The sequence below is a fragment of the Neoarius graeffei genome, chromosome 22 (genome assembly GCF_027579695.1).
Source record: "Neoarius graeffei isolate fNeoGra1 chromosome 22, fNeoGra1.pri, whole genome shotgun sequence".
NCBI classification, from domain to species: domain Eukaryota; kingdom Metazoa; phylum Chordata; class Actinopteri; order Siluriformes; family Ariidae; genus Neoarius; species Neoarius graeffei.
Window position 1 is genome coordinate 6505788 of NC_083590.1, and position 14002 is coordinate 6519789.

The 14002-nt window shown below is 43.6% G+C and overlaps 1 protein-coding gene and 2 long non-coding RNA genes across 3 annotated transcripts in view; 1 reads left to right on the top strand and 2 right to left on the bottom strand.

Moving 5' to 3' along the window:
• The window catches only part of LOC132870267 (zinc finger protein 850-like), an 89750-nt gene that overhangs the window by 40927 nt on the left and 34821 nt on the right, over nt 1–14002 (bottom strand). The window contains exons 5-7 of the mRNA XM_060903907.1: nt 11523–11603; nt 6530–6543; nt 3534–3710 (exon numbers count right to left, since the gene is read on the bottom strand). Of these exons, the coding sequence (XP_060759890.1) occupies nt 3534–3710; nt 6530–6543; nt 11523–11603 (272 nt within the window). The remainder of the gene's footprint in view (nt 1–3533; nt 3711–6529; nt 6544–11522; nt 11604–14002) is intronic.
• Nucleotides 3996–9862, top strand: LOC132870573 (uncharacterized). Its single transcript, XR_009651138.1, has 5 exons — nt 3996–4317; nt 5680–5732; nt 5820–5854; nt 8383–8460; nt 9779–9862. It is a non-coding gene; the product is annotated as an uncharacterized LOC132870573 (long non-coding RNA).
• LOC132870572 (uncharacterized) lies at nt 9293–10752 on the bottom strand. Its single transcript, XR_009651137.1, has 5 exons — nt 10681–10752; nt 10367–10599; nt 10054–10215; nt 9451–9560; nt 9293–9351 (listed from the first exon to the last, which is right to left on the bottom strand). It is a non-coding gene; the product is annotated as an uncharacterized LOC132870572 (long non-coding RNA).

A 14002-nucleotide genomic window follows, 5' to 3' on the forward strand; every position in this document is an offset into this window, starting at 1 on the left:
TTTGAACGCAATCAGCACGCATGTATAAGGATACAGAGGCTTTACGAAGTATCATCATCACTGTTACAGTCGTTTCTAGCCATGCTTATGACTCTGCTTTCAATTTCGTTTGTATTTTGTTTTTGTAAATATCATACCTGCTAATTAACACTCTTCCTGCACTTACATCTGTCTACCGCCGCATATCTGACAAAATACTTCAGTGTCTTTACATGTGTGGGCTGATTGCACTCAATTCAGCATCGGGTGTTTCCCATAATGACTGGGTCCCAAGCACACGCACAATGTGCTCCGAAGGATCCCTGAATGTAAATGCACTTTTTAAGTCTCTATGAAGGTTAGACTGTGCCAAGCTGCTGTGCTGCTCACGTTCACTTCACTGGATAAGAATAAGAACCTTACTGCAGTTATGAAATTATTTTTTTTTATTCTTACCTTCATGGTAATGAAGTGAGCATACCATCAGGTTTTTGACCTCTCCATTCAACACAGAGTCCAACTGAATGTTTTTCCCCCATTTCCCTGTCTATGTTTAGAAATGTCTCCATTCTTTCTCCTGATGATCAATTACTTTTGGTAAATTAAAAAAAAACTGATGTCTTTGTTTCATTCAAAACAATTTGCACATCCAAAAAACACAGCAAAACCTTCCCATACTGATCAGTAACAACTAACTCATCTAAATGAAGTACTACAAGCATGCCCCTTGTCAGTGGCAGTGTAGTTACTGTTGCTATGGAGTCACATGGTGGTGCAAAGCCTCCACTGTAGTTTGAGTGAGGGTTAGGGCTGTGAGTGAATGTGGGGGCCAAAGAGAGAGGACTTCTTTTATGCCGCTTTTCCACTACCAACGCGGCTGAGCCGTGCCGTGCTGAGTCGGGCGGAGTCGAGCCGAGTGGGGCTGTTGGGGTTGCATTTCGACTACAACCGCGCTGAACCGTGCTGGCTGGAAGTGGGTGGACACATTAGGTGGAGTTAGCGAAAGTGGGTGGACGTCAGGTGATGTCGTTTGGCGGCGCAAACAGTGACATCAGTGATCTTTTAAGCGGTAGTCTCACAACCCGGAGAGTAAAGAATAAACATGGAGGACATGGAGTCGTTAGTGTTGCTGGTCTTGGTGTTGTGGCTTGTTGTCACCAACAACGCCAACAGATACTGGCAAGAGCGTATAGATGAGGCGAGGCGCATAAGGCTTCATAATTCTCGTAATTCGTAACTCTCCTTCTTCCGGGTTTACGGTGTTTACAGATCCCAGCGTGCTCGCGGGGCGTGTGTGGGCATGTGAGGACACTCCTCCTCACCAATCAGCGCGCAGGGGAGTGTCTCCTCACGCCCCTAGCCTCACTCAGCTCGGTTTGGCTCGCTTCAGCCCCACTCCAAAACCGTGCGAGTTTTGGGGGCTAAGCAGGGCTGAAGCGAGCTGAGTCGTGCTGTTTTTGGATAGTCGAAACGCAAGCCGTGTCGGGCTGAAGTGAGCTGAAGCGAGCTAAAGTGAGCCGAAAAAGGGTAGTGGAAAAGGGCCATTAGTCTGCTGGAACACACTTTTTCTTTCATTTTTGTCTGTGGAAGTAAAATGGACTGGAATAAATACCACCCATTAAAAGCAGATTTTCTGGCTCACCTTTGTGAAGAAAAAAGACCGGAAAACACAGATATTCCCCAAAAGGGGCAGAAAGTTTACAGCACTCTGGCCCTGGAGCTCTGAGAGAACAGACAACACATGTCTGCTCAACACAGTAAAAATGGTGCTGTATCACACAACACTATTATTATTATTATTAGTATTATTATTATTAATAAACCCAAGTCTACAACACTAGAATCATATTACAATCCTTTTTATAGATAAACTTTTGAATGATGGTGCATATTTGTGTGAATTGCTACAAAACCATAAACAGTAGTTTTGAACATGTGCACAAATCTTCTGTTTCTGCCCAAAAACAAATTCTTCTGAATAAGAGCCCATTTTCTCCCTCATCCATCTCCCAAGTGGAGCAACTGTTCCACATTTCCATCTAATGAACTAGACCCCGAAGCCGTTTGTTTTCAGGATAATGGCTGGCTGATGAAATTATTGGCTGGCTAGCTGACTCAGCCAAAACCTTAATGGCTGCTGCAGCCACCAAAATGTTTATGGCTACAAATGGCTGATACTGGACGTCACTGTGTGGCATATATCCGGGCGAACGGATCAAACAAATGGGGGGAATAAATAGCAAATTACCACAGGTCCCCTGGTCTCTTACTTCATTGTAAATATAAATCTAGCAAGATTGTAGTTCAATGCTAATAATAAGCTAATCTGGATTGTTCGAGGAAGGCATCTAGCTATCTACTCTCACTAGCAATGACCAGTGAAGGACTGGCAGCTATCTTACTATGATGAAAGTAGAGTGGTGGAGTACTTTTTTTTTTTATCAATCTCGAAGTATGTGAATAGGGTTGCCACATCTGAGTTGTAAAAAACCGGGACACATCGGTCGGCGGCCGCGCCTGCGCGCACGTACGAGCGCGGGGGTTGAGGGCTGCGGACACGCACATCTACAATGCCTTATGCCTTATGTGAATGTTCACGTTTAAAAATAAAACAGTTCAACTGGTGCAGTTAGGCGTTTAGTTAAAATTCATTTTGTCTTCTTAACCCTTAAATGGGCACTACCACAAATATTATTACAAAAAATAATTTCATATAGGAATGATCTTATTTGGACGCCAATATTTTTTTTTAACAATATTTTTTTTTCTTTTTGACAGGTACCGGATCTTCTACTTCATTCTGTCCGACTCCCTCATCGTCTGTCTCTCCTCCCATTCCGTTTCCAAATCAAAATAATACAAATATAATCAATATAATTTCTCTCAGTCTGCTTCGTTGTTGTTTTAGCCTTTTCTCTGGAGAACTGAACTTTAAAAGTTAGACTACCGTATCATACCAAATAGCCCTAATCCTTTGTTTTAATCACAAGAGAGAGGTGCTATGTTATTGGGACAACTGATTTATTCATCTCACGCCAGTGTTCAGGCATTCTTTTTTGATATATTTAATGATTTATTTAATGATTCATTTATTGATGAAATTGGCCCAGGCTTTAGAACCAGCCTTTATCAGAATCAGAACATAGGAAGTAGACAGCCAGCCTACTCGCGCACCGACCAAGGGAACTCTCACCTATTGTTTGGTATTACGGTATTCCAGTATCTTTGATTTCGCGCGGCCGCCGTTGTATTGACCACGATCACCTAGCAACGGCGACTGGCTGCGTGCGCAAACATTCGGTGAGGCCACACAAGTAGCTGCCTACAATATGCCCGCTTACGTGAAAACTATTAATATGTTAAGTGGCTGCGAGAAACATTAATGATTTGTGTTTATTTCAATGGGGGATAATGTGAGGAAGTAAAAAACCAGGACAAAACGTGTCCCGGGAAGGTTATTCCATTTTCCTGGACATTTTCCATTTTCCACAAAAAAACCGGGACAATCCCGGAAAAACCTGGACGTGCAAACAAACAAACAAACAAAAAAATACCTTTACACTTTCCCTCAGCAGCGGCAAAGAATGCAGCCATCTCGTCGATATCGGAGTCGAGTGATGCTCTGGGTGGGTTCCCGGGTTCCCCAGTGTATCGTGGTAACGGTGTGAGGGGCGGGAAGCCAGACAGGTAGTCACAGCGGCAAGCTTGTGGTGGCTCTCTGTGCTGTGATATCAGTTCTAAATCTCTACAGTGTATGCCTATACGTCTCTATTGTGTTACTACTAGTGTGTACAGTTGATCATGTTTGTGTCACTTTTTTCTTGTAGCTCATGATGTGGATAAACCCATTATTTGATGTACACAATTCTTAGTGGCTCAGCCAAATTTTATTAGATAGCGGCTCAAATTGGCTTACAAAATTATTGGCTGGCGGCGGCTCAAATTCTAAATGGCGGTTTTAGCGGCGCCTGGCGGCGGCTTCGGGGTCTATAATGAACTTCAGTGAGTGAGCTAACAGATAGCAGGCTGGTCTTCTGGTTTGTTCATCTGCTGATTGGTTCAGAATTTACATCAGAAACCTGCAGCCAAATCAGCTCCTTTATGAACACTGTGCAGGACTTTAGCTGTTTAAAGAGTTTAAAAGTAAAAGAGGACTCAGCCCCATGACTAAACTTATCCTTTGAGCCAGTAGCAGCAGGAGTCTGTGGAGATTTTCCTCCAGAGCGCCGTCTGGACCCTCATTTCATTAGAAGAGGTGGAAAGAATCAGGACACAGCAAGAAAAATCCACAGATTCATGACTCCAGAATCTCCACTAGCTGTTAACCGAGCAGCTCAGGTGGGAAGTTTCACAAACCTTTAGCGTGCTGCTGTTACTGCTGCTGTTGTTTCTCTTCTTCTTCTTCTTCGAGGTTTATTGGCGGTTTGCAAACAGAGAGGTGATGCATTACCGCCACCTACTGGTCTGGAGAGTGCATCAAAATGTCCAGTATTTACAATATAGATATAAAAGAAAGTGAATAGAAAAAATATATTAAATGAATATATAAAAGTAAAAATTAACTCATGTCCTCGTTCATCAAAGTAGTTATTCTAAGATACTGAAATAGGAGAAAACTCATTTCTTGAATTATTTTGGAGAATTTCTATTTGATCAGTGTACTTATCTGAGGGACTGAATGAGATGTCTGACATAATATAATATAATATAATATAATATAATATAATATAATTATAATATAATATAATATTACAGAGGATATTGCATGGCTGTGCAAAGATATGAAGTTTATCTTCGAGTGGTAAACTCATTTGCTTCACTCACTCACGAAAATATTTTCAACACAAAAAGATAAACTTCAACAATGGACAATAAATTCCAGTTGCAAAACTGCAACAATTAGCATCCTCAGATCCCATACCATAAAAAGTGTTATTAAATGGAAGGTAATGTAATACAATTGTAATAATACCTCTGTCACAACTTTTTTTGAGTGCGTTGCAAGCATCAAATTCTAACTTCATTTATAATTACAAAATACAATTAAGCTGGTCACTAAAACTATTGAAAATGTTTTCTTTGTACTTTTGTCAGTTAAATAAAGATTCACACAAATTAACAAATCATACATTTTTGCTTTTATTGCATTTTGGAAAACATCCCAACTTTTCTAGAAATGGGGTTGTAAACAGGCGAGATAAGAAGAGGTCCCCTCAGGACTTTTTGATTGCTGAATTGCTCCTGCCTTTTCAGGTGGGAGGTCAACAGGAAGACATGATTGTGGACACCTTTTCAGACAACTTGTGTGTATCCACTGTGGCTGGGAGTCAGTGAGGACAGCTGTCCTCCTCCTGCAATGCAGCATCAGTGACTTCTGGCTCCAGTACATGCATGAGAATACAGTGATAATCAGGACCAGTGAGTTGAGCATAATGAGTGTGAGAGTGCACAGAATCACAGAAGATATGTATTTCCTTAGGGCTAGGAAGTGCCTGTATAAAGGCATTAATGTCACATAGTTCAGGTGGTGAAATGTGGTACTCCTCTCTCCCATGACCACGAAAGGGAATGCTGGATTAAATTGTGGAGCATGTGGCTGTATTGGCTTGCAAAGTCTCTGGAGAACATTTGGTTTATTTCCAGTGTAACATGTCACAGCTTGCTTTGAGTGGACTATGACACTGGTTCCATTATTTTCAGGATGGAAATTCAGCCCAGAGGTGGGCTCATGGGCAGGACTGATGGCAAATGCAGTAAGAATACTCGCTGCTTCTGCATATGGGTTAGTCTGCAGAGGAATGGTGTGCTGAACACTATTGTAACAACACTTTAACTTGTAGGGAAACAGAGGAACTGGAAGCAGACTTCAGAACAGGTGAGTTCTTTTATTTTTGACACTTTTCAGTGACAACTAAGGGCCAATTTATGCTGACAACCCAGTCCATCTGCGACGCCGTCTGCGAAGCCCCCCCCCCGCTTCGCAGACGCTCTGCGCGCACCTCCCAAAATTTGTGACCACCGCAGACAGCCTCGCAGACAGCGTCGCAGACAAGAGGGCTCTGATTGGTCCACTCTACATCCGCTGTACATGCACTTCCGCTTCCCTACTTCCCCGGTTTATTTTGTTTTCACGACCGCCATTTTTAAAAACACGAGCGAAGATGGAGCAGCACGAAGAGCGGTTGATCGAGGAAGTGAGGAAGTACGTACATCTATATGACTCCAGTTCTAGTCATTATAAGGACAGCGCAATATAAGGACAGTGGTGTTGAATGACCTGTTGCTCAGTTACTGGAAGATAAACACTCCACTAACCACACCCACCAACTACTCCTAGCGATTTCGCGACTTCGCGCCCCCTTGCGTTGTGGCGGTGGATAACATCACGTACGCCTATACACGCCTATACTCCCCGCTCAACGATAAATTACAACTGTCTGCGAAAAGCTATCTGTGAAAGCCTTGTCGCAAGAGCATGCAGAGGCCTTAATACATCAACTTACACACACACACACACACACACACACACGGGGTGAGACAGCTCTCTCACTTGTTCCTGGCTCTCTGAAAGACACACAGGTTAATAGACAGCCAGTAATTTGACACAGGTGCACATCACACATGACCTGCTGGTTCAACCTGCCTCCTTGCGGTTCACAGCCTATGCTCAACCACGCCCCCTCTGCCACATACCCCCACCGCCTGACTCAGGCCAAGGAGCTGTCCAGCCTGCAGCAGACAGCCCCCCCCTGACAGGAGAGGTAATCTGCGACTACCATCTGTGCACCCAGTCTGTGGACCACCTCAGATTACAAGGGCTGAATGACCAGATACCAATGAGTGATCTGCACATTGGCATCCTTCATCCGGTGGATCCACTGGAGTGGGGCATGGTTGGAACAGAGGGCAAATGGGCATCATAGCAGGTAGTACGAGAGAGTGAGGACCACCTATTTAATGGCCAGACACTCCTTCTCTATCGTGCTGTACTATGACTCTCGCATGACTCTTGTGGCTGATGTACAGCAGCAGATGCTCTTCCCCCTCCCCCACCTGGGACAAAATGGGGCCCAGCCCTCTGTTGGACGCATCCGTCTGTAAAACAAAAGAGAGAGAAAAGTCAGGAGAATGCAACAGCCCCCCCCCCCACACACACACACACACACACACACACACACAAAACCACCTTTACTTGAGCAAAAGCCTGTTTGCACAGCTCTATCCACTGGACTGGATCTGGCACCCCCTTTTTAGTGATGTCAGTCAGCAGACTGGTGATGTCCGAAAAGTTAGGCATGAACTGCCTATAATAGCAAGCCAACACCAGGAACTGCCTCACCCCCTTTTTGGTCTTAGGTCTCAAGCAGTCCACAATCGCTGCAGTCTTATCAATTTGGGGACGCACCTACCCATGACCCAAGTGGAAGCCCAGATACCATACTTCCACCTGCCCAATTAAACACTTCTTTGGATTTTCTGTGAGCCTAGCGTGCCTCAGCAACCTCAGAACTGCCCTAAGATGCTGTAAATGCCGCTCTCAAACATTACTATAAATGATTATATCATCGGCGGCACGGTGGTGTAGCGGTTAGCACTGTCGCCTCACAGCAAGAAGGTCCGGGTTCGAGACCCGTGGCCAGTGAGGGTCTTTCTGTGCGGAGTTTGCATGTTCTCCCTGTGTCCACGTGGGTTTCCTCCGGGTGCTCCGGTTTCCCCCACAGTCCAAAGACATGCAGGTTAGGTTAACTGGTGACTCTAAATTGACTGTATGTGTGAATGAGAGTGTGAATGGTTGTCTGTGTCTATTTGTCAGCCCTGTGATGACCTGGCGACTTGTCCAGGGTGTACCCCGCCTTTCGCCCATAGTCAGCTGGGATAGGATCCAGCTTGCCTGCGACCCTGTAGAACAGGATAAAGTGGCTAGAGATAATGAGATGAGATGAGATTATATCATCTGAGTAGGCTACCACATATGCATTGTGGGGATGGAGAATTCGGTCCATGAGACGCTGAAATATCGCTAGAGCCTCAAACAATCCGAAAGGAAGGGTGACAAATTGGTGTAAGCCAAACAGAGTGGAAAAGGACATTTTCTCACGGGATAATGGAGTCAAGGGGATCTGTGAATATCCCTTTGTTAAATCCAGTGTGGAGTAAAAGCGAGCCACGTCTAACCAATCGAGCAGTTCATCAATGCAAGGTATTGGATGTGTGTCGAATTTAGACATCACATTGACTTTTCTATAGCCTACACAGAACTGTCCGGACCCATCCGACCAACCCATCCGGACCGACCTGGAACCAAGACCACTGGGCTACTCCAGTCATTGTGCGATTCCTCAATTATTCCCAACTTAAGCATAGCCTGGAGTTCATCGCGAACCACATTTTTCTTGTTTTCAGGGAGCTGATACGGGCAGCTGCACACAACCACCCTTGGGGGAGTCTCAATGTGGTGCTCTGTGAGGTTAGCATGACCAGGTAGGGGCGAGAACACATCACAGAATTCCTCTTGCAACTTAATAATCCGTGCTCTCTGGGACAGTGAGGGATGGTCTTCACTGGTTCTAAAGAATCGATTCAGTGATGCTTTCGTTGAGATCATAATGAATATACAGAATGTCCGTATTTTATACAGATTTGATTCAATAAACATAGTATACAGGCGTACAAGTTATACGGATTCTTTCTAACAAAAAAAAAACCTTCAATATTTATTTAGAGCTATAATCAATTCCCACGATAATAAAAGAGCACATAGCATTTACACCCAGATAGCAAAAGGGTGTTGATTCGACGGGGAATCATCGGCATGTTCTTCGACCATACGCCGTCGAATCATCGTGGATCACCGGCGTTGATTCAACACCGCTTTGCTCATACGAGTTTGCATTGAAATGACATTGAAAAGTGGATGGTGGCCGACAGAGAATAGACCCCCTTTCACCCTTTATTCAACTACGGATTTCGGTCGATTTATAGTTTAATTTTCGGCGATGATTCATCCAACTTTACTTCCTGTTTTATGTACAACAGGAAGGCTACAAATTAAGCAAAACAGGCTAAATTAAACTAGCTAACAATAAAGCATCGGGGCTCTTGCCTAGGATGAACACACACATGCATACTTCAACCATGAAAGTGAAACTTAATTTATATCAATGTGCGTAGGCTACGTCCTGTTTTATGTACAACAGGATATAAAAATGCATGCAACAATGCACCTCTCCTAATGTTTGTCAAGCTATCTAATGAGGCATAACTTTTAACATTTATAAGGAACAGAACACACTTGAACAAGTTCTTAGAAACATTTTATGATTTATTTATAATTTATAATTGTGGCCTATATTCCTCCTGCGGCGCAGACACCTGTACATGGAAACAGAAAAACATAACCAAAATGAATTTGATGCAGCATTGATAAAAAAAAGTCAGCAGTAGGCTATGGGTTTCTAAATGCCACCCTACCTCACGTCTCCTCATCCCTCCCTCTCTCTCTGGCGCATACTTAAGCCACTTCTTGATTGCGTCACTAAAAGTAGCGTGTGTGCTCCCTGGCAGCTGCTTTTGTAGAGCATCTGAAAGAAAAAGAACAAAACAACATTGAGACTTTGCATGGTGATAATTGTGAAAGTTTGAGTTGTTAAGACTATGCACGTCACACTCTAGTGGTAGGTGGCAAGTAATGGTACTAGTACAGAAAATATATGTAAAAATCAGAAACCATAGATGTGAATCTTGTGACAATTTAAACGGGATTAAAAAAAAACATTTTAATTTCCCCATTGACACAAAGCGGAAATAGAAATGCCACTACCGGACCGTTCGTCACTCAGTCAGCCTCCCTGGACTTGCCTGCACACCTGCTTTTTCTGAGTAAGGCGCCTGGTGAGTTTCTTAATCCTTTTTAATCCTTTGCATCTTTCACAATATGTTTGTCATTGTCGTTATAATCGTAATGTTACAGTTAGTGAAGGAGTTATCAAAGAACGTTTAGAAGTAGTGTGCAAGTACTTGCGACAGCTTACTATTTTACCCTCTTTTACAGCTTTGTGCACATGCATAACCTACCAAACAGGACATCATGGATCTTGGTGTCCTTAAACGCAGTTTTTTCCCCCCCTTTCCAGCCCAGTTAAATTGGCTGGCCAAGCTGTTGACCAGGAGGCTACGCAGCATCCGCCTCACTGTGACCCCTACGTCGGTTCCTCCACAAAGGGCTAAGGTAGACACCTGATAGAATAAAATGTAGCATGAAGACAATAATGAGAAAGTATTCAGTGTTTATCATTGTTTCATTGATTCACAATGATATTAAGTATTTGTGTTTCTTTTTGCAGGTGTTGCAGATGACTGGAAAGGAAAGGTAAGACTCAATAAGTACCATTAGCTGCTTTTGTTTGGCATCTTCCTTCACCAGGGCCTCTGCTGCCAAAAACTCCTCCATGGTGGAGAGTGGGAGCTTGATTAGGGGCGATGTCTGGGGTGTGTCTTGTCTCCCCATCTCTCTCCTTAGGGCCCTGACCTCTTGCGTCAGCCTTCCTACTTCCCCCTTCAGCTCCCTGTTTTCCTCCCTCAGCTGGCCAAGGAGAGCGATGACTGTGCTGATGCCCATGTCTGTTAAGTAACACCAAACATTAGGACTTTTATTTCATATTGCTGGTCATTTTTGAACAGTGATTACAGTTGATGACTCACCACGCAGCAACTGATTGTTCCCCTGTTGCGATGGCAGAGGTGTGGCTGAAATATCAGAGAGTACAATTTAGTTCACTTCAAGGTGCGCCTTAATTTAATTTCTGTTCTAAATTCACAATTTTCATGTTGATTGATTGATTTCCTCTTTGACTTACCATGGAAGCGGTGACGTGGCTGGGGTGAATCTGAAAAATTGTATAGTCAGTTGATCAAAATGCATCTACATAGATATTTGTTTGTCGTTTTGTTGTTTTTTTGTCGTTTTTGGCATAAATAAAGGCAATGCATAGTTACCATGGGTTAGTGGCTGGCTGTGAAGGAAAGGGCCTGGCGGGGTTTCTGACGATGGTGAATCTGAAAAATAGTAAGCAGTCAGTTGATCAAAACATATCTTCACTTACTCATTGGTATTTTAATTTCTGGCATAAATAAAGGAAATGCATAGTTACCATGAGTTAATGGCTGGCTGTGAAGAAACAGGCCTGGCTGGGTGTCTGAAGACGGAAATGAAAGCATTATTATTTCAGACAACTTCTAGGTCTTTAGTAGAACAACAACAACAACAACAAGTGGTACAGATAGTCACCTTCATTAAGGGAGGGGAATTGCCACTCGCTGTCCAGCTGAGTGGCGTCAATAGATGGTGGCCTCCTCCCCCTACGGCTTGGTCCTGCCTCCTCCTCGCTGTCCTCCTCCACATACCTTTTGTTTGGTCTTAAAAACAAACCCAGGACCTTACTGACAGCTCAAAACACAAACGAAACTGTAATTGAACTTATAACTGCAAGTTGTGATTTAAAAAAGAAAACACTTTTACTGTCTTTTCCTTGGCCCCATCTCACCATCATCCGATTGCAGGTCTGCTGTAAGGCAGCCTTCCTCAAGCGATTGGGTCAGGTAACGTCTTGCTTTGGCAAAGGTGCCTGAAAGGGAAGGCAGTCTTAATGAAATTGGCTTAATGCAGTATTGAAGTATTGTCATTGGTTTAATGAAGTAGCTATGCAGCTCACCACAGGTTGCCAGCACCCTTATTTTTTGATGGAATCGCCATCCTTGTCCCGGGGGGGTGCAGTTCATGGCGGCCTTCACAGCTTTGTTTCCACCAAAGGGTGGCCAGTAGCATCCCACTTCTCCGTCAACATCTACCACCCAGCTGGATGACACAACTGCTGCACTCCGGTCTTGGAATTCCACAACTTTCCAAATCTGTGCCATCTATAATAAAAAAAATAAAAAAAGTACTCCATGAAAAGGATAGTTAGTGCCTGCCATCCAGCTGGAGTACTCCAACTGTCCAGATTCCTTCTAATGCATAAGTAAAGATGTGTTTCTTTGTGTGGTTTTTTTTTTCTTCCCATATAGGTTTATGAATGGTGACGAAGAGGGATTGCCACAAAGGTCTCTCCATCTGGGAACAACACACATTTGCCCTGGACAACCTCAAGCCAGTCAACGTTAAGGCAGCCGTCTATGCCAAATACTCTGTAGCAGCCAATGCTTGTGGAGGGGCAAGGATAGTGGAAATATGACTCCCTCCTCTTGAATTTCATGTAAACCACAAAGACAGAGTCACCATGTTTAATTATGTTTTTCACCATTACGATTTCATTTTTAATCACGAGGCAATCATCGCCCTGCTTTGAAGAAAAACAGAAATCATTGAAATGCACTTTTTTAAATTGCTGGCCAGAACTTAAGTGTTGGGGTAATGGGCCCTCCTGGTGTGGGTGTAACAACTGTGGTTGTGTAGGTGGTGGTGGAAATAAACAAACTGGCTCCTCTGAAAGGCGTTTGACAACCTGTTGTAAAGGTTGAGATGGCTTGCGTAGCATTTTTTTTAGTTTACCCAAATAATTCTTGTAAGGAAAGGATGAGATGTTGTCTAGGGAACCATACTGGCAGTACTCAAGTGTCAGATGTATTGTTTGATGTACGCTAAACACAATCTCGTCTTTACCATACACCTCTCCAAAATGCTTTACAAAAGCCATTAACAATTTTTCGGAAAAACAAACCATACTTTCAGAAATGTTTGGTGTGAGTAGCAAAAACATGGCCACAGAAAACAACATGAAGTTTTCATAGAGATCTTGTGGAAGAATGTCCCTCAGAACTAATGGCCCACTGTAAATCATAAATTGGCGCAGCTCTGCCGCTTTCCACCTATCAGTTTCAGCGAGTTCACGGGGTTTCCGTGCAAATTCAGCTGGAGTATAGGGACGAAGCTGTATTAACTTTTCGGAGATAGCTTTAATGGCTCTTGTAGGCTGCCTTGTAGAGTTTTTCCCCCTCATCCAAAAATGTATCAACTTTTTTATAATGCCAAGGCAACATAAATGCATATAATCTATTGGGAAGGCAGACACCATTTTCACCAGACCCGTCAGAGGACTTCTGTTGATGTGGTGGGTCCTCATCTACCATATTTTCAAACTCCTCGTCTGACCTTAGCCTAACATCAGTCTCAGGATACGTCATTTTTTTCTGCCAAATACCAGTCTGATGGCATTTATCGCATCCGGAGTACCCATTATGGCATTTAATTTGTTTTACAAATGCTCGAGCAGGAGCATCACAAATGAAGGATGAAATGGCCACCCTCAGCTTTCTACCTCCAAATGTTACCCCATTGCAAAGCAGATCAGAGAGGTCTTTAACAAACTGCGTCAGATAATCAAACACATTGGAGGGTTTTCCAGGGCCACAAAAGATGCCAACTAAAAACAGTGTTCTGGTGTAATCACAATCAATCAGTGCCAAAATAGGCCAAAACTGAAGCCTGGTGCTTTTGAAAATAGGGAGACCATCGATGTTAAATTGAACTCTTATTGTTTGAATAACATCTGGTAAATGGATGGTGCTTAATTTGGACAAAATTCCCTTTGCCAAGCCAAAATGGAAGTATTCCCCATTACCTACGGTCTGTAATGGTACTGCAGGCTTAGTGCCCAATAAGGTCCTAGCATCCTTGGGCAGTTCAGGGTGGCTTGTTCTCAAAATGGTCAACAGAGCAGTAATGGCAATCAAAGGCACAGAGAATGATGCAGCCCAGTGTTTTAATTTCTGGTGAAGCCCTGACTCTTCAAAAGAGTCACCCTCTGAAGACATGCTACTGCTGTCAGACTCTGCATCACTGCACCCTCCCAACTCAACAGAATCCCCACCATCCTCATCTAAACCCATTGATGATGCAGGCCTGGGTGATGCAATTGAAGGAGAGACTTGAGCAGCAGGATTACCCAGAGCTGACTCAAAATCGGACAGAATCTGCCTTTCTGACATTTCAGTAGCTGTCACAACACGTCTTCTTTTTGACCAATAA